Source organism: Dipodomys ordii, unplaced genomic scaffold, assembly GCF_000151885.1.
Source record: "Dipodomys ordii isolate 6190 unplaced genomic scaffold, Dord_2.0 Scaffold36, whole genome shotgun sequence".
Taxonomy (NCBI): domain Eukaryota; kingdom Metazoa; phylum Chordata; class Mammalia; order Rodentia; family Heteromyidae; genus Dipodomys; species Dipodomys ordii.
In genome coordinates this window covers 14,584,307-14,603,805 of record NW_012267252.1, presented here as the reverse complement: position 1 = coordinate 14,603,805, position 19,499 = coordinate 14,584,307, and the positions used below count along the sequence as shown (strand labels likewise).

The window sequence follows — 19,499 nt, the reverse complement described above, 5'->3', positions numbered from 1 at the left end:
TACTAACAAGTGTAATAGCATGGCAGAATAGAAGGAAACATTGTGTCCATAAAAATATTAAAAGCAAAAATGGGAGAAAATGAGAGAAGAGGTGACACTGTTCAAAAAGAAATGTGCTCAAAATATGACTTATGAAACTGTAATACCTTTGTACATCACCTTTACAATAAAAATTTTAAATATTAAAAGCAGCTCTTGCTAACACAAAAGGAATCAAGAAACTAAAGGACTTACACAGGGTGGAAACAAGTCCATGTTTCTGCACAATGGATGAATTCTGTCTATTGGAATTATTTCATCATTTCCATAATCAATATACAAGACTTGTGCTTTCTTCTGTAATGCATCTACATCTTGGATTATTGCTCTGTTCCAGGTCTAGAAGGGAAAGAAATACGGTAGTAAGGGGAAACAAAGGAGGAGGCTACAATGCTTAAGAAATGTACTCATTATCTTGCCCATGTAATTGTAACCCCTCTGTACAGTTTTTTCACAATAAAAAAAAGAAATACGGTAGTATTCTGCTTGCCAAAGGCATTTCACAATCTTAGTTTAAGAAGCCCTCAATTGATCTACAAACCAGGATCCTATTTTGTTCAGAACTGAATTTAAAAGATTCAATTTTTAAAAAATCTTGCTAATAAATCCCTGATACTTTCTAGTTCAGATATCTTGATATGAAAATTCTCTTGCACATTAACACCTAGGTTGCAGAAATAAGTAAATACAAAATCAAAGTCCAGCAAACAGTCTACAACCAGATACTTAGAAACCAATAAATAGAGATGGAGACAATTAGAGGAGGGATAAAGTAAAGTGAACACAGCCTGGAATTCTGAGAAGAGTGATCTGTCTTCCCATAAGCCAACTTATGCATTATTAAAAACTCTGGTGTTGACTAGTTGAAATGACCAAAGGAAGTTAAAACATTTTATTAAATAATTCATTTAATCAGGGTTACCTGATCAACAGTGTACTTAGCAACACAAACTTCTCCTTTAACAGGCATGTAATCTTCTTCATGCACCATATTTGCATACATTTCTTTCAAGCTTGCAGAAAGCTGGTTCATGTATTCTAAAACTTCCAAAGAATATAACTGGATATAGAAGTTACCAGGGTGCTTGAATTCTGTAACTGTACCCTTTCAAAGCCAGAAAAGACACAATAATTAATCCGGAACAAAAACAAATGTGAATTCCTCAACGCTTTGTAACTAAGATACACAAGTGTTGCAGAAATCTTTTGTAAGTCCTCACTAATTTAATCAGTCATATTCTGTAGCTACCCTGTAAACTTAATTAAAATCACAAAACAAGAAAATAAGCATAATTCCTTGTTTATGGCAATTAAAAACCAAGTACCTTTACTTCCATGGTTTTCTTGAGTTGTAGACTTTTCAAATCAGAAAACATTATTTTCTCAGTACCAAGGGATATTTCTTTAGCAACCCCAAGTGGACAGTCACTCTGGTTTGAAGAAACACATAAAGGAGTTATTTACAAGCATGTATTTCTTTGGCACTGAAGCTACCAACTGGATTGCTGGATTTAGGGCCAGGAAAGCCTGATGCTTAAATGGGAGATCACAGGAATAGGGTAGGCCTCCGCACCTTCTAAAAGCCACTCTCCACAGACGCTGTGCATATTACTCGGGATCACCCAAGAATGCTTTAGGAGACAATGCTGATTTTAAGTAATGGGGAGAAGTCCACTTGCATTTTAAATTTTGCATGTGCATTGGTAATGCTCTCCTAAGAATGAGTACTTGAGGAATTCATTAAAGTAGAAGCTAGGAGTAGTTAGAGAAAGCTAAAAATATTTTATATGGGTTAAACACATGGGAAGTTTTTCAAATGTCAAAGGAATCAGCCCTAGAATCATCTAAATAGACAACTATTTTTAGGAACAAAAATGCTCCCGCATAGGAGTTAGCCCCCATAGAGTGTAACATAGGTATCTACAGCAGGGATGGCACAAAAGGGGTGCTTCAAGGTAAGACAAAGCTATTTTGCATGGAGACAGGGACATCTCAATACATTTTAGGAAAAAAATACTACAAGTAATTTTCAAAGATCCCCAATGAGACGTTCAGCCTATCACCAGTGCTTACACACACATAGCAAGCACTTACTGGGGAGCTGTGGAAATAACGATATTTTATTCCACTTAAGCCTTCTTAAGACAATGACTGAGAGCTATTTAAAAAGACTATCATACCTCATTTTTCACTTCAATGTTCTTTGTGTCAAAAGGTGATTTGTTATCTTCAAGTTTGTGCAAACTGAAATAAAATAACTTATTTTAATGCTCATGCTACAGTGGAAGTTAAGAGAAGGGTCTATAAACCCCAATTAGGTTCAAATATCTCCTGGACACAATTTAGACCCAGCAAGACCCTGTGGAGCATGGAAGGAACCACAGCAGTAGGAATAAAACCCTGACTATTGCCTGCCTGAGGGTGAGCAGGTGTGGGAGTTCCCCTCCCTTTCCCTTCTGATGATCCTTATGGTACCTACACAGAGTTTTGAGGATTAAGTGTAGTTATTCGGAACTGTCTCATGAACTGGTAAATGCTAAGGTAACAAAAAAACTCCTAAGATTTATGTATTTTTAAATTATAACTAGAGACACTGTGGGAGTTGTAAACATTAAAATTCAAGATAGTAAGACATTGTAAAATTCTACAAAACTCAATAAGGGTTCAAAAATCTGTCTTACCTAGTGAAATTATATTCCTAAAAACTAAATGTGCTTCAGACAGGTACCCTTGGATGTGGCTTAGTGAATAAGTGGAAAGTAACGACTCATATATACAAGTGTACTTCTGGCCAGCTGAACTGATTAAAATCTATCAGAAGGAAGATTCTCTATTCCCTAAAGGAATGGACAGAGCCATGGTCACTTACTTTTGCTGGACAGGCTTGCATACGATGCTGTGGGCAGACCAGTCTCTCCTCTGACATGCCGTGGAGCAGTAGTAGGTCTGCTTGCATTGAGAACACCTCAGCGACCCTGTAGGGCACAGGCCAGGACAGCACTAGTATGGAACACCTAGTGTGTGCTGCTGACATCCAAGCGCTGCCATGGACCAGGCAGACTCAGCATCATTCTACTCATCGCCTCAGGAAGGCTAGCTGAACACAACTGTGCTGTTAATGATTAGGTATTGGGCTTCAGCCATTAAAGGTGAAAATGAGAGGAGGGTCAGACTTAGAGACCTAAGTGACTTTCCTAAAATACAGCCAGGCTCACGCTACAAAAGGAAAAATGAAGACAAAATTGACCCCGTGACAAGCAGACTAAACTGGTGCCCAAATGTCACTAAATACCACCACTGCCACAAATGATGAGGAAAATTCCTATTAGCGTCTAGGCAGAAGAAAACAGATCATCTTAAAAAGCAGAAGAAAGAAAAGAAAGAATTAGAGGGAAAAAAGTGTGTGTGGGGGGGGGAAGGTCTTCAATGCCCTAACCCTAAAAGAAAATTGAAAAAATTTGAAAGCTAAATGTCCAAACAGCCAGAAAACACATGGAAAAACTGGCCAAGGTCATTGGTCATGAAGGAAGTGCAAATTAAAACCATTATACACCTATGAAAAGTATTACCACTAAAGAGACTAATGCTACCATATAGCGTGCCCTTGTCCAGGACATGGAAGAATCACAACTCATCGCCGTGGGGATGTGGAAGGGGATGGCCACTAAGAAAATGGTTTAGTGATTTATTATCAAATTAAATAAGAACCTTCCCTTGTCTTGGAAGTTCTACTCCTAGGCGTACACTCAAGAGAAATGAAAACCTATATCCACGCAAAGACTTGGAAAAAAAATGTTCAGAGCTCTACTCATCATAGGCCAAAGCTAGACATGATCAAACTATTCATCAACAAGAGACTGAAAACAAATTGCTAAAACATCATGCTGTACGTGGCAAATACACAACAATTTTATCTGCCACACCAAAAAAATAACAACATTGTAATAAAACCCTTGCTACTCAGTAGGATCCGAGGGGATCAGAGGATGGTGGTTCAAAGCCAGACTGGACAGGAAAATAAAGCCTGTGAAACTCTTATCTCCAACTAACCACAAGGAAAAAAAAGGACAGATATGAAAGCACTAGCCTTGAGTGAAAAAGCTCAGGGACAGCACCCAGGTCTTGAGTTCAAGCCCCAGTACTGGCACATAAATGAATAAATAAAATAATGATCTGTGCAAAATGGCAGCAGTGGTACTCACTAGAAACCATATTGAAAATAAATTATACAACTTGTGAGTGGGGTCAGAAAGAAAAAACTGGGAGAAGGAAGAAATGCACTGATTACCTGACTTATAAAAACTGTAAGCCCTCAATATATAACCTTTTTTCATAATTAAAAAATTTATCATTTAAAGTGACTAAGATTTACATAAATGAGCCTATACTATAGGATTCAATTCACATGAAATACTGATAGGCTAAATTAATCTGCAGTGAAAAAGGAAAACAGTGATTGCCTTGGGGGCTTATAGGGAAAACATTTTTCTGAGACAAATATTCTGTATTTTGATAGGGATATACTGTGAATTTCAGAGCACATTAGCTTTACCTTAGCCAGGCACTGGTGACGTATGCCTGTAATCCTAGCTGAGATATGAGGGTCATGGCTTGAAGCCAGCCTGGGCAGGAAAGTTTATCCCCAATTAATCACAGAAAAAGTACAAGTGGTGCTATGACACAAGTGGTAGAGCACTAGCCTTGAGTGAAAGGAGCTCAGGAACAACACTCAGGCTTGGAGTTCAAGTCCCAGAACTGAGGGAGTGAGGGGGAAGCTTTATCTTAAAAACACCAAAAAAACCCAAAAAACAAAAAAACCCACAAAGATTTGTGGAAGCAGGAAGAACAGAAGATATAAATACCAAAAGATATGAAAGGTAGATGCTGACGGTTAAATAGATGAATAGACGCATGACATACACACTCTCTTCTTTACATGTTATTTGACAGAAATTTGCTTTAATGAATGCATTTTTCAAATGTGTGGAAGAATAATCCCATGGACGTTTAGGATCAACAATATGCTTACCAAACAGGCCACAGCAATGGCAGGTTGTTGACCGCAAAGGAGGTCCTAAGGAGTTGAAGAGTGCTGGATCATTTATGGACAAGGAATTTTCAGCCAACTTGTACAATTTTTTTGACTTTGTAAGAGGTACGTCATCATCACTGGGCTTCAATTGGAAACAGAAAAAAGCACTTTTAGAACTTAGCAATAACTTCTTTTAAATATTACATTTCGGACTCCTCTTTGAGTAAAGAATAGGCATTGTTTTACTTATTATCCGTATTATGTGCAACAAAACCTCTAAACTCGAATATGAAATATATATATATATGTGTGTGTGTCTATATATACACATATATATATATATATTAAACTGTGAAAATGAGAAGTGGTGTCTACACTACAATTGATTTGGTAAAATGATAACACCAGTAAGTTTGAATATGTAATGTAAAATCCTTAACAAGATATACAAAGATATATACTGAAAAACATTGTAGACAAATCAAAATGGAATTACAAAATAACCCAAAGTAATTTAATTACAAGTTACCCACAAGGCAACAAGAAAAATAAAAGGAAATGAATCACAAATAGCAGACTAAACCTTCAGGCATCAATAACAGTATTAAATGTAAGTGGCATAAATATACTAAAGACAGACTGGTCAAATATATTGAAAGATATCATACCTAACTATTCCTGATGCATAAAAATTCATTTCAATCATAACTATATACGTAGGCTGGAAGTATAGAGATGGAAAATACCTCATGAATGTCAGTTAATAGAAAATAAGCTGTATTAATAACAAATGAAAGATTACAGAGGAGAGAAAATTAGCATAGAGAGACAAAAGGTCATTCAACAGGGAAACCAAGCAATATTAAATGTATATAGAGCAGACAACAAAGCAAACTATCAAGTAAAACTTGACTGAAAAGATCAATAGGCAATTAATCTGTAAGTACAGAAACCTCAAAGCTCTTCCAGAAACAATTATAACTAGACAAAAAATCACCAAAAACATCAAAGAACTTAACATCACCACCAATCAACAGGATCTATTAGTATGTACAAGACACTTTTAGGTGGTAATAGAATGCTCATTCTTTTCAACTGCCAACCGAACACGTATGAAGTTGATAACCTGAGTTACAAAACTCAAAGAGACTCAAGAGACTTAAAAGAACTGAAGGTCTGAAGCAAAAGGATAAGGCCCTGAATTCAATCTTCACTGTCAATCCCCACCCTTGCAAAAACAAAAAAATTCATACAGTCATAAATAAGGTGTTTCCCAATTACCTCCAACCACATTAGACAAACTTGAAATGAGTAGCAGAGGAATAATACATAGTCTCCCAGCACTATGAAATTAAGAATACACTCCTAAACAGTATGTTTGTCAAAAACAAAATCTCAAGTCAAAGACACATTCAACTGAAAGAAAACTTAAAATACATCAAAATTGTGAGACCTAGAGGAAACTTAAAGCATCAAATATATGAGAAAAGACAAAAACTCTCATATCAGTACTGTAACCTCTCATCTTCTTATAGTTTAGAACTTAATGTTTCCCACGTGTTAAAAGCTTGGTCTCCAGAGGGGTGTTACGGAGAAGATCTCATACTGGCAGCAGGTTCTCCACGGACACCACAGTATCCTGATCCCTTCCTCTCTTTGGCCATGAGCTGAGCTGTTTTGTTCTATCATTGCATTCCTTCTATTGTATGCTGCCTTTCAAGGAGCCCAAAGCCATGGGGACCATTAATCCCCACCTGGGACCTTCTTCCAAAACAGACCTCTTGTCTTTAGAAGTTAGTGTCTCAGGTATGTCCTGTAGTGCTAAGAAAGCAAACAAAAAAATCAAAAAGAAAGAAAAAAAACTGAACGAAACAGGATAAAGGGAAAATGAAGGAAATAATATAAATAAAAGAAATTTTAAAAAGACATGTAGAAAAAAAATCAGTGGAACAAAGATTTGCTTCTTTGAAAGTTCAAGAAAACCGACAGATAGTAGGAACATACTATGAAGACAAAAGACAGAAATGGTCAATTTCAAAACTGAAATCAATAGTACCCCATATTCTGCAGATACCAAAATGACTTATAATGCCCACTCTGAACAACTGTTCATACATAAGTTTGGCAATGTAGCCAAAACAGAACAATTCCTAAGAAAAGCTCTACAAATCATCATGATAGATGATAATCTGAATAGATTTATAAATATTAAAGAAAAATCTATCATGGTTTTAGAACTTGTCTCAAGAAATATCCAGGTCCAGATGGCAAGGGATCTAAAAAGATTCATAGAGCAAGTAACTTCTGCAAAGTCACAGAATACGGGATAAATATATACCCCATCATATTTCTGTATATTAGTGAACATAGGGACACATAAAAATTAAAATAACAGGTGAGTGTCAGTGGCTCAGGCCTGTAATTTTAACTATTCAGGAAGCTAAGATCTGAAGATCATGCTTCAAAGCTAGCCTGGGGAGGAAAAACTGTGAGACTCTTATCTCCAATGAGCCAGCAAAAAGCCAGAAGTAGAGGTGTTGCTCAAATGGTACAGTGCTAGCATAGATTAAAGCTCAGGGACAGTGTCCAGGCCATTTAAGTTCAAGCCCCAAGACCAGCACAAAAAGTATATATTATATATATATATATATATATATATATGAATAAATAAAATAAAATTATAATAAAAAATTCAACACTTAGTCATAAATCTAGCAAGAAATACACCATGTCTTTAAAAGCTTAAAACTTGTACAATGTGAAAAATCAAATATCTGCAAGAGCAGAGAGACACAGTATGTTCATGGATTGGAAGATCTAACACAGCAAGATGTCAATAATTGTCATACTGATATAGTGTTGGCATGCCTCAAGTGGTAGAGTGCAGGTGTGAAAGCCAAGTAAGTACACCAGGCCCTGAGTTCAAACCCCACAACTGGCACATACACAAAAAAGAACCATTACACACTTATAAGAATGGTAAAATAAAAATACAAGCACCACCAAATGCTGAGCAGGATACAGAAAAACTGGATCATTCATACATGCTTAAGAGTATAGGATGATAGTGACTGTAGAAAATAGATGGACAGTTTCTATAACCGAATCTATAGCTACTATATCACCCAAACTTTGGACCTACTCATACACATTTATCTTAGAGCAATAAAAACTTGGATATAGCCCAAAGCTGTAATCACACCAGATGTAAATCAGTGGGTGAATGGTTGGTTAATTGAGCTATCTATACCATGAAAAACTATTCAGCAAGCAATGAAGACAATACAACTACTGATTCAGACAACAACCTAGCTCCATCTACAGAGAGTTATCTGGAATTAAAAAACAAAAAGTTACTGTCTAACTATTTATAAAACAGTCTGGAAACTACAAAATGTTGGAAATTTGGATGTATTTGTGACTACTAGGCCTCAAGGTGGGTCGAGGAGGTGAGTATGACAGAAACCAGGCCCTTCGCACTGGTGGAAATGTTCTGAACCTTGGTTGTCAATATCTGGGTTGTGATCCTGTTTTGCAGTTCTGTGTCCTGTCAACATTAGGAGAAATTGGATAACGTGATGGGCACTGGTGGCTCATGCCTATAATCCTATAGATCTCAGGAGGCTGAGATCTAAGGATCATTATTCAAAGACGGCCTGGGCAAAAAAAAGTCCATGAGAATCTTAGCTCCAATTAACCATCAGAAAACCAGAAGTGAAGCTGTGACTCAAAATGGTACAGTGAAAACTCTGGGAAAGACCAGACCCTCAGTTCAAGCTCCGTGACCAACAACAATAAAAAAATTTTAAAAGGATAAACTACATGGGAATACTCTCTACTAAAAACAACTGCATGCAAACTACAATTGCTCAAAAGGCTTTTTGTTTACTTAACAAAAATAGTGAGATAAAGGAAATCTGAATATCTACAATTTTTTATTAACACAATAGAAGAATGCTGTTATCTTTTACTCAAAAAATGCAGAATAGAAAAAATTGTAACTTACAGGTTTTGCTTCTTTGGGTGGCGAATTATTTCCAAGACTTAATGGTAACACTGCATTTCCTAGGGAGGGATAAATAATAACTAAATAAATGCCAAATATTATTTTTCTACCCGTGGTAATACAACATAGCAACCATTCAGTGATAAGCAAGGTAAGCAACATTTTACTTTTCCTACTAGGAACTTGTAAAGGAAGACAAGATCAAGACAAGGTCTTACTTTGTAATCCAGTCTGATCACAACTCACAATCTTCCTCCTATGATTTTCCCAGCACTGGGATTGCAAGTGTGCACACCTAACTTGAAATTTTCTTGGTATTTTTCCTATCATTGTGAACTTTTCTCTATTAAGTAAGGTAGAAATCTCAGATTTTTTTGAGCTCATAACTCATTTACAATATAAAAATGATTGTGGACTCCAAAATTTTTTTACATATTGCTTATGCCTATCAAGAATTACTGTATTTAAGTTAAAATTTTAAATATTTATTCATTAAAATAAATGCATTCACCTGAGTGTAGCCTACTGAGTAGCTAGGATTATAGGTGTGAGCCACTGGTGCCAGCTCAGACATGTTGACAGCAAAGGCCTCAAGTTCTGGAAGCTCTTAAGCAAAAAGTGGCACAAATTCTAGTCTGTTTTATCACTGGGAACAAAATATTGTCAACTGTCTTCACTTTGTTAATTTTTGATGAATTATTTGACAGACATCTTGGTCTGAACAGTATTTGTTATCCTTGTCAAGCCCAAAGGATGTCTTCAGGAAACCAAAGTTTGTTTTTAGCTTACAACTCACCCAAACGCTTTTCATATTTCAGAAGTTAGAAGCAATTCTTACTTTCAATATACCAAATACTAAAAATATATGTCCACAAGGATCAAAGTTCAACATAAGGACAATTTAAAACTGTCATTTCTGGTTTAACTATAAGTGTATGGCAACGGAAACCTCACCTACCACTAGCCCAGGTTGGTGCCTGGCCCTGAGGTGAGCTATCGTGATAATGATCAATGTTAAAGGTAGCAATGCAGAGGAAAGAATAGCAAATGCTGTTTTGATAATTTAGGGGAAATGGTCTTGACCTTCTAAGGAGCCCTAGAAGAACAAGAACCCCACTTTCAGAATTACACTAACACAATGTTAAAAGATCATATCTCATTCAAAGAGGCTAAATTTCACCCCTTCCTTTAAAGACTAGTTTTGATCATTAGAACAAAGGGGATAATAAATCACATGAAACTGGACAGTATCTTTCAAAAATCTTGGAACTATGAACTGCGTAAAATTCACATGGTAGGTTTAAAACATGGCCAATAGTTAGAACATCTATAAGCAAACCAATCTTAGGACAGTTCTCTGATTGAAGGGGAATAAAAGCTCAACCACAGACATTCTCTCCTGAGGTGTCTTTTGAAACTCATCAAGCCAAATGCTTAGTATCTTGATTACCTTTGAAAAATAATAATTGCAAACATTCTAAGGTACTCACTGTTATCTGCTCTTTTATAATTCTGTGCATATATATTATTTGGACAAGTCAGAGAAACCATCACCGTCAAAAAGCAGAAAAATGATTTTCTCACCTGTTGGCAATATCTTCCTGTCTCCTTTGGATCCAACCACTTCTCCATTGATGCCAATAGGGCTTGAAGATACTGAATTGTCTTCCTGACTAGATAAATATTGTTTGGTTTGTTCACAAAGCAAAAAATTGTCTTTTTTATTCCCATTCTCTGGGCTTTTCAACCTGAAATTAGGATGGTTATGGTGTGCTCCAGGACTTCTTAGAGAATCATGTGTTGGAAGCTTGCTTTCATTTTTCTCAAAATTAAATGGCTCTGTCATCTTACAAGTAGACACTTCCAAACTATTTCTTGACATCATATTAGGCACTAATGTAACATCCATCAAGGTCTAAGGAAATAAAAATATTTTAAACAACTTTTAATTACAAAAGAACTTCTGTAGTTTAGTTCAAATATTATATAATGGATAGTTATAATAAATAATTCCAAAGCAGACCTAACCTTGACACCAAAATCTGGTCTACAAGATACCAGAACAATTCTCTTTGGATAAGTAAAAGCTCCAAGTTTAACAGAGTTCAACAAAAGACTAACCAAAAAAAAGGGGAAAAGGTCATTCAGAGACCCACACTTTCCTTACTTTCAAAAGCATTTCAAGCAGTAGGAACAGAAAAGGCCTTTTATATCTTAAAAAAAGATTTCCAATCTAATTTCACATTACTAGTGAAATACTAGTGTCTCATTTCAATCTGGTCCTACCTTTCTATTAGCTGGTAAGTCCTCTACTCTCTGCTACTTCATGCTCTACCTTGACTCTCCCATTTGCCTGATCAGCCAAGCAGCCTTCCCAATTCATCTGACTTTACCCTAATCCTCTCTGGTTTTCCCAAGCCCCTTATTCTGACAGTCTGTAACTGAATGCTCATAAATTTTAACTTGTACCTATTTCATAGGCATATTAGTATGTACCTTTTTCCAAAAATAAGTTATAGGCATATTACAAGCTTTCCACATTTCATCTGTTGAAAAGTATCTCAGAGAAACTTCTATCTAGAACTGGTGCTGGTCATACCTTTCCAACTGCTCTTAAAAATAATAATAATAATAAAGGAAATGCCACTGGCTGCCAGTAGCTTATACCTGTAATTCAAGCTGTTCAGGAGGCTGAGATCTGAGGATCCAGGTTTGAAGCCAGCCCAGGCAGTAAAGTCTTACCTCCAATTAATCACACACATACAGAGTCAGAAGTGAAGATGTGACTCAAGTGGTAGGAAGGACAGCACCCAGATCCCGAGTTCCAGCCCAGGACTGGCACCAAAAATAAAAGGAAGTTTCCTGTTTGAGAGGAATCACCCAGAGTGGACAAACTAGTCTTTTTTTGGGGAGGGGGTCCAGTCATGGGGCCTGAATCTGGGCCTGGGCACTGTCCTTCAGCTCTTCAGCTTAAGGCTAGCACTCTACCACTTGAGCCACAGCTCTACTTCTGGCTTTTCTCTTTTTGCTTATGTGGTGCTGAGGAATCAAACCCAGGGCCTCATGCATGCAAGGCAAGCACTCTACCACTGAGCTACCTTCCCAGTTCCAAACTACTACTCTTCTTTTTGACACAGTTATGATAATTTTGTCTGTAAGCTGCAGGAAAAACTTTGTCTACTTTCCCCAAAATTTCAGAGGAAACAAAAAGTCACAGTAAGCTGAAACTAGTAAGTAATACTTTAATGTTGACATGGTTTTGAACATAAATAAATACAAGAGCAATCTTCCCTCTTCCTCTGTCTTAAGTTAGGTCTGGTCTAACCCAACTGGACAATACATAAAAGAAAATGAAATTTTAAAAAGAAACACACAAGCCAAGCACGAGTGGCTCTTACCTGTAATCCTAGCTATGCAGGCTGAGATCTGAGTAGTGGTTCAAAGCCAGACTGGGCAGGAAAGTTTGTGAGACTCTTACCTCCAATTAGTCACCAAAAAAGCCAGAAGTAGAGTTGAGGCTCAAGTGGTAGAGTGCTAGTCTTGAGCTTTTCGGGGATAGTGCCTAGAATTCAAGTCCCAGTACTAGCGCGCGCGCACACACACGTACATTCAAAGGTGGGCAATCTCAGTGCACCAGATTCTAGGAAGATTCCCTAACTGTAGGACCTCAGAGCCGCAGGTAGGCAGCTATCATGGGAGATCTACATCTGCCAGGAAAAGTATACTTGTATCAACAAGTCTGCCTAAAATCGAGGAATAGATATATTCACTGAGAAATAAATCAGATTACAAAAGGAAATGCTCCCCTCCCAGGGGAATTGGTAGTGGGGAAGGGGGGTAAGAAATATGTACATTGAGTAATTCTAGAGTCTGCATAAGAGCTATGAAGAAGTCACATTATGAAATATTAGAGTAACTACCAGAAGAATAGCTACAGAATGTATATGATTAAAATCAAAGAAAAAATCTTAAACAGGAAAAACATCTAAACACTGGCATTCCAAAGCATCAATAAGATAACTGAAGCAAGCTCCAGTAATATATCAAGGAATTCACCTTTGTTATGCACAAACGGCACATATAAAACCAAACTTCTATAGTAAGGTTGACAATAAAAGGACTAAAATATAGAGCGCTGGTGGTTCATGCCTGTAATCCTAGCTACTCAGGAGGCTGAGATCTGAGGACCGCAGTTCAAAGCCAGCCCATCAGGAAAGTCTGTAAGACTTTTATCTCCAATAAACCACTCAGAAAACTGGAAGTGGCACTGTGGCTCAAGTGGTAGAGCACTAGCCTTGAGCTGAAGAGCTGAGAGACAGCATTCAGGCCCAGAGTTCAAGGCCCAAGACCAACAATAACAACAACAAAAAGGACTAAAATATGCAGATATGCATGTTTTATGATACGCCAGTAACAAGCAGATAAACAAAATAATGGTGAAATGTTAATATTAAGAGCAGATAAAATGGAACACCGGTAAAAAATCCTGAGACAAAAAATAAATAAGATAGAATTAATCCTCTAAGGAAAGACAGAGTAGCCCGGAATCTTTGTGTTATAACAATGCTTCTTTGATATATAAGAAGCAAAAAAACTGCTGATTAATTCAACTGACAATGATAAGCCCAGATGTGCCTCAATGAAAGCAATAGGGAATATTTTAGAAACATAATAAATCTGATCTAATAGGGATGACCAATTCAACTATAAGACTACATTATCTCCAAACAAACACACAGACACACAAACCCCTACTATCTAAAGCCCAGATTTACTTTTAACCATATGCACAAACTGGGCAAAGAGATTTTGTTGTTGCTATTTGAAAACAGTAAAATGCCACAAAGGAAATAACAGCAAACACACCTACACAAAAAATTAAAAAACTGAAAAGGCTGCAAAGTAAGTATCAAAACAAAGATGACAATTTTGATACCTTTGCAAAAGTGGGATAAGTAGGTATTCAAATACTGCATAGATGCTGTAAATATGCAAGGTTAGTCCACAAGACATCATGACCCTTGCCTGCAGCAATACTTGTTAGTCTCCTTACCTGAAATGTTAAGAGTCTACAGCCTGAGATCATGTAGTATCATTTATTTGGCAGTACTGGGGAAAGAGACATGTCCCAAATCCTTTTGCTTTTTTGTTTTTCAAACAGTCTTTGCTTTTAATCAGCCAACCTCAGATGTATTGTGCTACTTCTGCTTCCGCAGTAACTGAGATTACAGCCATATGTACCATCAAGCCTAGCTCCCACTCAGTCTTAAAACAAGCAACATTTCCCCCATATGTAACTATTTCATAGGGTCCTGGTAATAAAAATATATCGAATCATCCTACAATTTATAGTAACTGGTCATTAGTTATGTTTCCTTAGCTAAGCCAAGAGGTTAATTCAGAGGTCCCTGAAGGTCTATGTTAAAAACATCCTTGGATCCTTTCAGAGTTGGGAATCAAATGTAGTAGTGAGAAAACAGGAGACAGGAACTCAACAATTTCTATGGTCCTGCTGATAAAAGTAAGGCCTCTAATTTGCTTTGTTTTCAAGCTCTAACCTCAATAACAAGGGAACCTTCCTAAGGACAGATGCTCTCTTTTTACTGGCTTAAATTCTAACTTCCCCCCTCTTACATGCTACTAGAAGCATCCTCGGGCAGGCTATCCAGTGAGCCAGGCCCTTTTTTCCCTCCAGGAGACCAGAGTAGAGTAAATCCCTAGTGAGTTAATTCTTTCAATAACCAAGTGCACTCAGAGATACCCAGCTGTAAGCTTTTCCTCCTCCGATGTTTACTTTTGCCTTCCTGGAAAGGAAATGCATTCAGGGAGAACCATACTACCCAAAGGAAACATCACACTAAAGCTACAAAATTCAATGGTTCAGTAGAGCATGAGCTTTGAAGTCAGATCCAAGGCCTGCTTCCCTCATTTAGCCTATTGGACAAATACCTTATCTTTCTAAGATTTGATGAATGCAATATGTGAACTGCAGTAGTCACTTTCTCATAAATGCTCATGAGGATTAAATGATTGGACAGACCTACCTAATCTCACTTAGCACAGTGACTGCTTCCATTATTCCCACACCACACGCCCAGGCTAGGAATCCAGCCAGGTTCTGGTGCAACCAGAACCTTTACTCTCACACCTGCACTGACATTCAAAAAGTTTCCTCTTTTCCTGAGGAACTAACCTGTACATTAAAACCGGAAATAGAATCTAAGGATTCAAGTTCCGATTTGTAAAAAGGAGTAAGAGGCAATTACCGGAGGAACTTGCTACCTCTCCAGACCCACCGCCCTTACTCAGCTGAAGAGGGGAATCCAGGTTTACAGCCCTAGCTGTGCAATCCTCACAGCTGGTTCTTAAGCAGTGAACTGAAGGCACCTGGCTCTTAACTCCAGAGACCCTCCAGGCAGGTATTTGTAATGTGGGCCCTAGAAAAGCCCAGAACCAAGAAAAGTGATTGGTATACAGCGGGTACATCAACACCTGCGAAAAGCTACTCTGGCTCACTCAAACTTAAGTGGATGCACCTTCCTCTCCTATAGGAGGTAGGAAGTATCAGAGCAAGAAAGTTCTAGGTTTAGTAGTTTGCACCCAAGCTTTGAGTTTTAAAAAAGAGAAGGAAAAAAAAAACAAAAAAAAGACAAGGCCATGATCCCACACACAAGCTTTCAAGAGTAAAGGAGAACACTTCCGTATGGGGTAGTTGTATTGTCCCCACCTCTGGTCCTCAGCCCCACCCGGACCTGGGGTCCTCCCGGGCCCCAGAGTTCCCGCCACACAGCTGGCCACTTCCTCTCCCCGCCCAGACCCACCTGGCACGCGCCTTCCTCCCTGCCGACCTCACTTCCTCCCCCCAGACCTACAGGCCACCTGGCTGGGGGCGGACGCCATATTGCTCCACCTGCAGGGGGAATATCCGGCCCCTCCGATAGCCCTGCAACTCCTTTCTTCCCCGCCTGCCTGCCTCCGCGTGGTCCCGTGCCGTGGCCGGGAAGCTTCTCACAGCAGTTACGGCCGGAAGGGTTGTTCTCCAAACCCACGGCGGAGTTCCTGCTTGTCCACGTCCCCTCTTCCCCACCTCACCCCCCCCCCAGACTCCACCCAATACAGAGCCCACCAAACCTCCCAGGACCTGCCCTTCCCAGCCGCGGTTCCGAGGTCTCCCCTCGCCCTTCCGATCCTCTTACTTCGGGCTTTGTGCCCGGCTCAACGCCTGGCTTAACGCCCGATCTCAACGTCCACCCACCAACGTCTGGATCCCCCACCCCCAACGACCCGAGCCCTCCGCCCCGGGTCGCCTTCCTGCAGCCTGCCTCTCCTCCCAGGTTCCGGAGAAGCCCGATCTAGAAAGAGGCGAAAGCACCACAGGCCCCTGACCTGTGTCTCTGGACGTCGGGCTGCGGTGGTGGCCTGGGCCTCGGCCTTGCCAGGACGTGCTGTCGCGCCCAGGGCTGTCTGGTGCTCACCTTGCCTCCGGTGCCCAGCGACCCTTGCGGCTGCAGCCCTGCACTTGCGCCGTCCGCGCCCACGAGCGCCCGTGAGCCCACGTGCGCCCTCTGCGTGCCCACGTCTGCCCCGCCCCCAGGACGCCCCCGCTTCCCCCCCCCCCCGCCTCCTGCTCAGTTATGGGGAGCAGGTGGTGCAGCTTCCGGACCCCTGAGTTCCTCCACGCGAGATGCATGGAACTGTGTTTCCAATTCTCTTTAGAGTTGTCCCCGGGGAGCTCCGTGGCCGGCTGTGGTGCCCAGGTGGCCTTGGCTCTGCAGAAAGCACCTGGGGCACCTTAGCCAACATGGGCTTTACCCAGTGAATCCATTGCCTCTGACTGGGGCTGGGGACCGACTCAGAGTGATCAGTTCTGTCCAACGATTGAAGGTGGTGTTGGCTCCCTGCTTTGTTGTTTTTGTCGGTCGTGGGGCTTGAACTCGGCCTGGGTGCTGACCCTCAGCCCTATCGGCTCCACGTGAGTGCTCTACCATTTCAGCCTCAGCGCCACTTCCCGTTTTCTGGTGGTTAATTGGAGCTGAGAGTCTCAAGGACATTCCTGCTGGGGCTGGCTTTGAACTGTGATCCTCAGATCTCAGCCTCCTGAGTCGCTAGAATTACAGAGGTGAGCCACCAGCGTCCGGCTTCCCCTGCTCTTTTTAACCTTTATCTATAGAACTCTCTAGACAATTTGCATTCGTCACCCAACTCATGGTCAATCTAAAGTTGCATTTTAGCCACTTTCTGCAATGTTTGGAAGCAAATCCTAGATTTTTTAAATAATAGTTTTAGAATTACAGAATAAATGGAAAAGAAAATAGAATTCCCACAATAAGGCACCATCAGCTTCTCCAAATAGTGTAATAGTAGTATAATGTATTTCTTGTTTTCCTACACAAAGTGGGGAGTTTGGATTTTGGTAGTCTTTCACCCCTCCCCCTCTTCCCCTCTTCGGATCCAGAGTCCCACATTACATTTAGCCACTTGTCACCTTGGGATCAGATTGGCCTTCGCAGTTTCTGATGACCTTGAGAACTACCAAACAACTGGCCGGACATTTTGTAGGATGATCCCGTTAGAATAAAGATTACTGGAAGGAAGACCACAGAGGCAAAAGGACATTTTCATTGTATCATATCAAGCATATATCTAATGAACATGACCAGTGACAACTGATGTCAGACCTAATCATCACACTGAGGTAGTGTTTGTTAGAGTTCTCTACTATAAAGTTTTTCTTTCCATGTAGAAAATTTTTGAAAGACGCTACCATGCCACACCCACATCTGAACTGAATAAAAGCAACTTTCATATATTTCTTGCCACAAACTTATAATACAACCTTGTAGCTTTTCAGTTCAGGAACTATTTAAAAACCATAGTCTGGAAAATAGAGGTATTAGGTTAGGTTGGTTATTTTTCTAGGTCTTTTAAATGGGCTATAACTACCCCCTCCCTTCCACCCAGGGCCTTGTCCATGTTAGGCAAATGTTCTAACCTACATCCCTGGCCTCAGACTTTTTAATGAAAATAATTGCACTATGAATTTATTGTGAAAATTAAAACACAGGATTTTAGGGTATAATTTCTTTGATTTTTATATGTGGATTTCTTTTCTCTGTAAGTGAAAAGTTTGGTTCCCATAAATTTCACACCATGAGAGGGGTTGTTTTAAAGTCAAATCATTTGTCACAGGTATTCTAATGGCAAAATGTACCTTTAATGTATTTGAGAAGTGCTATTTCCTGTTGAAAAGGACAATGTTGCATGTTGCTCCCCTCCCCCCACCAGGGCAATTAGTATTAAAGAAGCATGAAAGACTACTAAGCTTTGCTTCCCAAATGATTGCATTGAAAACTCTTCTTAAGATGTCTTAAACTGAAAAAAGCACAGCATTGTTTCACTGCTCACTTTTCTTCTGCAGACTGGGCTGGGGGAACTGCATGTGATGACCTTTTAAGTGGTCGTGCAGCTGGCTGGCACAGCCAGCCTGGACCAAGTCCGCTCAGCCCCCCAGGGGCTGGCTCAGGCCTTTGCAGGAGACCAACGCATCAACAGTTTATTATTAAACAATGGCAGTAGGTGCCGCTCTGAGGATCCGAACTCGGGGGTGTTATGGAAACAGTTCGTCGGGCTGAACTGTCACATGGACAGGTAGGCTGCTCCTGTCCACTCCACTGGCCCGTCCACGTGAGGTCCAAAGTTTGCGCATCCGAGTTGGGAAGCCACCATTTCGAATTCTCTTTTATTGCTTTAGCTTCTGACTCATAGGAGAACCAGCCCAAAAGGTGAGGGAGACACCACCCAACCAGCACCCCTGTGGGTCGGGAAGGGTCGGGAGCTGTCGGACAAGTCTCGGGTCAGGTGGAGTAGAGACTGGTTGGCCAGGTCCAGAGGGGGCAATCCAGGTACGCGAGGCGCTGGGCGGAGCCTCCCGGGGCCGGGCTAGGCTAGAGGCGGGCTCAACGCAGGCTCCTCCCACTGCAGGCAGGTTACCTTGGACCTGAAGGTGCGTGGCGTCACGCCGCCCGAGCCGCGCTGATTGGCTCCTCTTTGGAGCCCCGCCCCCTCAGCTGTGGCCAAGTCGGCTTCAGCGTCGCCGCCATCTTTGTTGATGTGTCAGCTCCGCGGGGGTTTCGGGGGGAAGCTGCGGCGGCGCGCGAGGGGATCGGCCCGGATCTCCACCGCCTCCTCTCCTGCCTACACCTGATTTGGCGGAGCCCACCATGGAGAAGGTGGCCTGTGAACCGGAGCTCCAGCGGCCTCTTTAGGGTGCGGCCTGGGGCTTGGAGAAGTGGGGTGAGTGCGTGAGGGGCGTCGGGGTGGGGGGCCCGAGGGGCGGGAGTCCCCGCGTCCCCGGCCGTCCCAGCCCCGGGCCGGGGCGACCCGACCCAGCTTCTCTGAGGGCGGCCGCCGGGGACGGGGTGA

At 40.8% G+C, this 19,499-nt stretch overlaps 2 protein-coding genes across 2 annotated transcripts in view; one reads left to right on the top strand and one right to left on the bottom strand.

Moving 5' to 3' along the window:
* Positions 1-10,962, bottom strand: part of Tdrd1 (tudor domain containing 1) — a 36,066-nt gene extending 25,104 nt beyond the window's left edge. Inside the window, exons 1-8 of the mRNA XM_013017702.1 lie at positions 10,662-10,962; positions 9,078-9,136; positions 5,069-5,213; positions 2,909-3,014; positions 2,220-2,283; positions 1,365-1,469; positions 962-1,144; positions 235-378 (exon numbers count right to left, since the gene is read on the bottom strand). Of these exons, the coding sequence (XP_012873156.1) occupies positions 235-378; positions 962-1,144; positions 1,365-1,469; positions 2,220-2,283; positions 2,909-3,014; positions 5,069-5,213; positions 9,078-9,136; positions 10,662-10,962 (1,107 nt within the window). The remainder of the gene's footprint in view (positions 1-234; positions 379-961; positions 1,145-1,364; positions 1,470-2,219; positions 2,284-2,908; positions 3,015-5,068; positions 5,214-9,077; positions 9,137-10,661) is intronic.
* An 8,251-nt stretch (positions 10,963-19,213) lies between these two features.
* Positions 19,214-19,499, top strand: part of Ccdc186 (coiled-coil domain containing 186) — a 35,943-nt gene continuing 35,657 nt past the window's right edge. The window contains exon 1 of the mRNA XM_013017764.1: positions 19,214-19,370. The gene's annotated coding sequence lies outside the window, so the exon portion shown is untranslated. The remainder of the gene's footprint in view (positions 19,371-19,499) is intronic.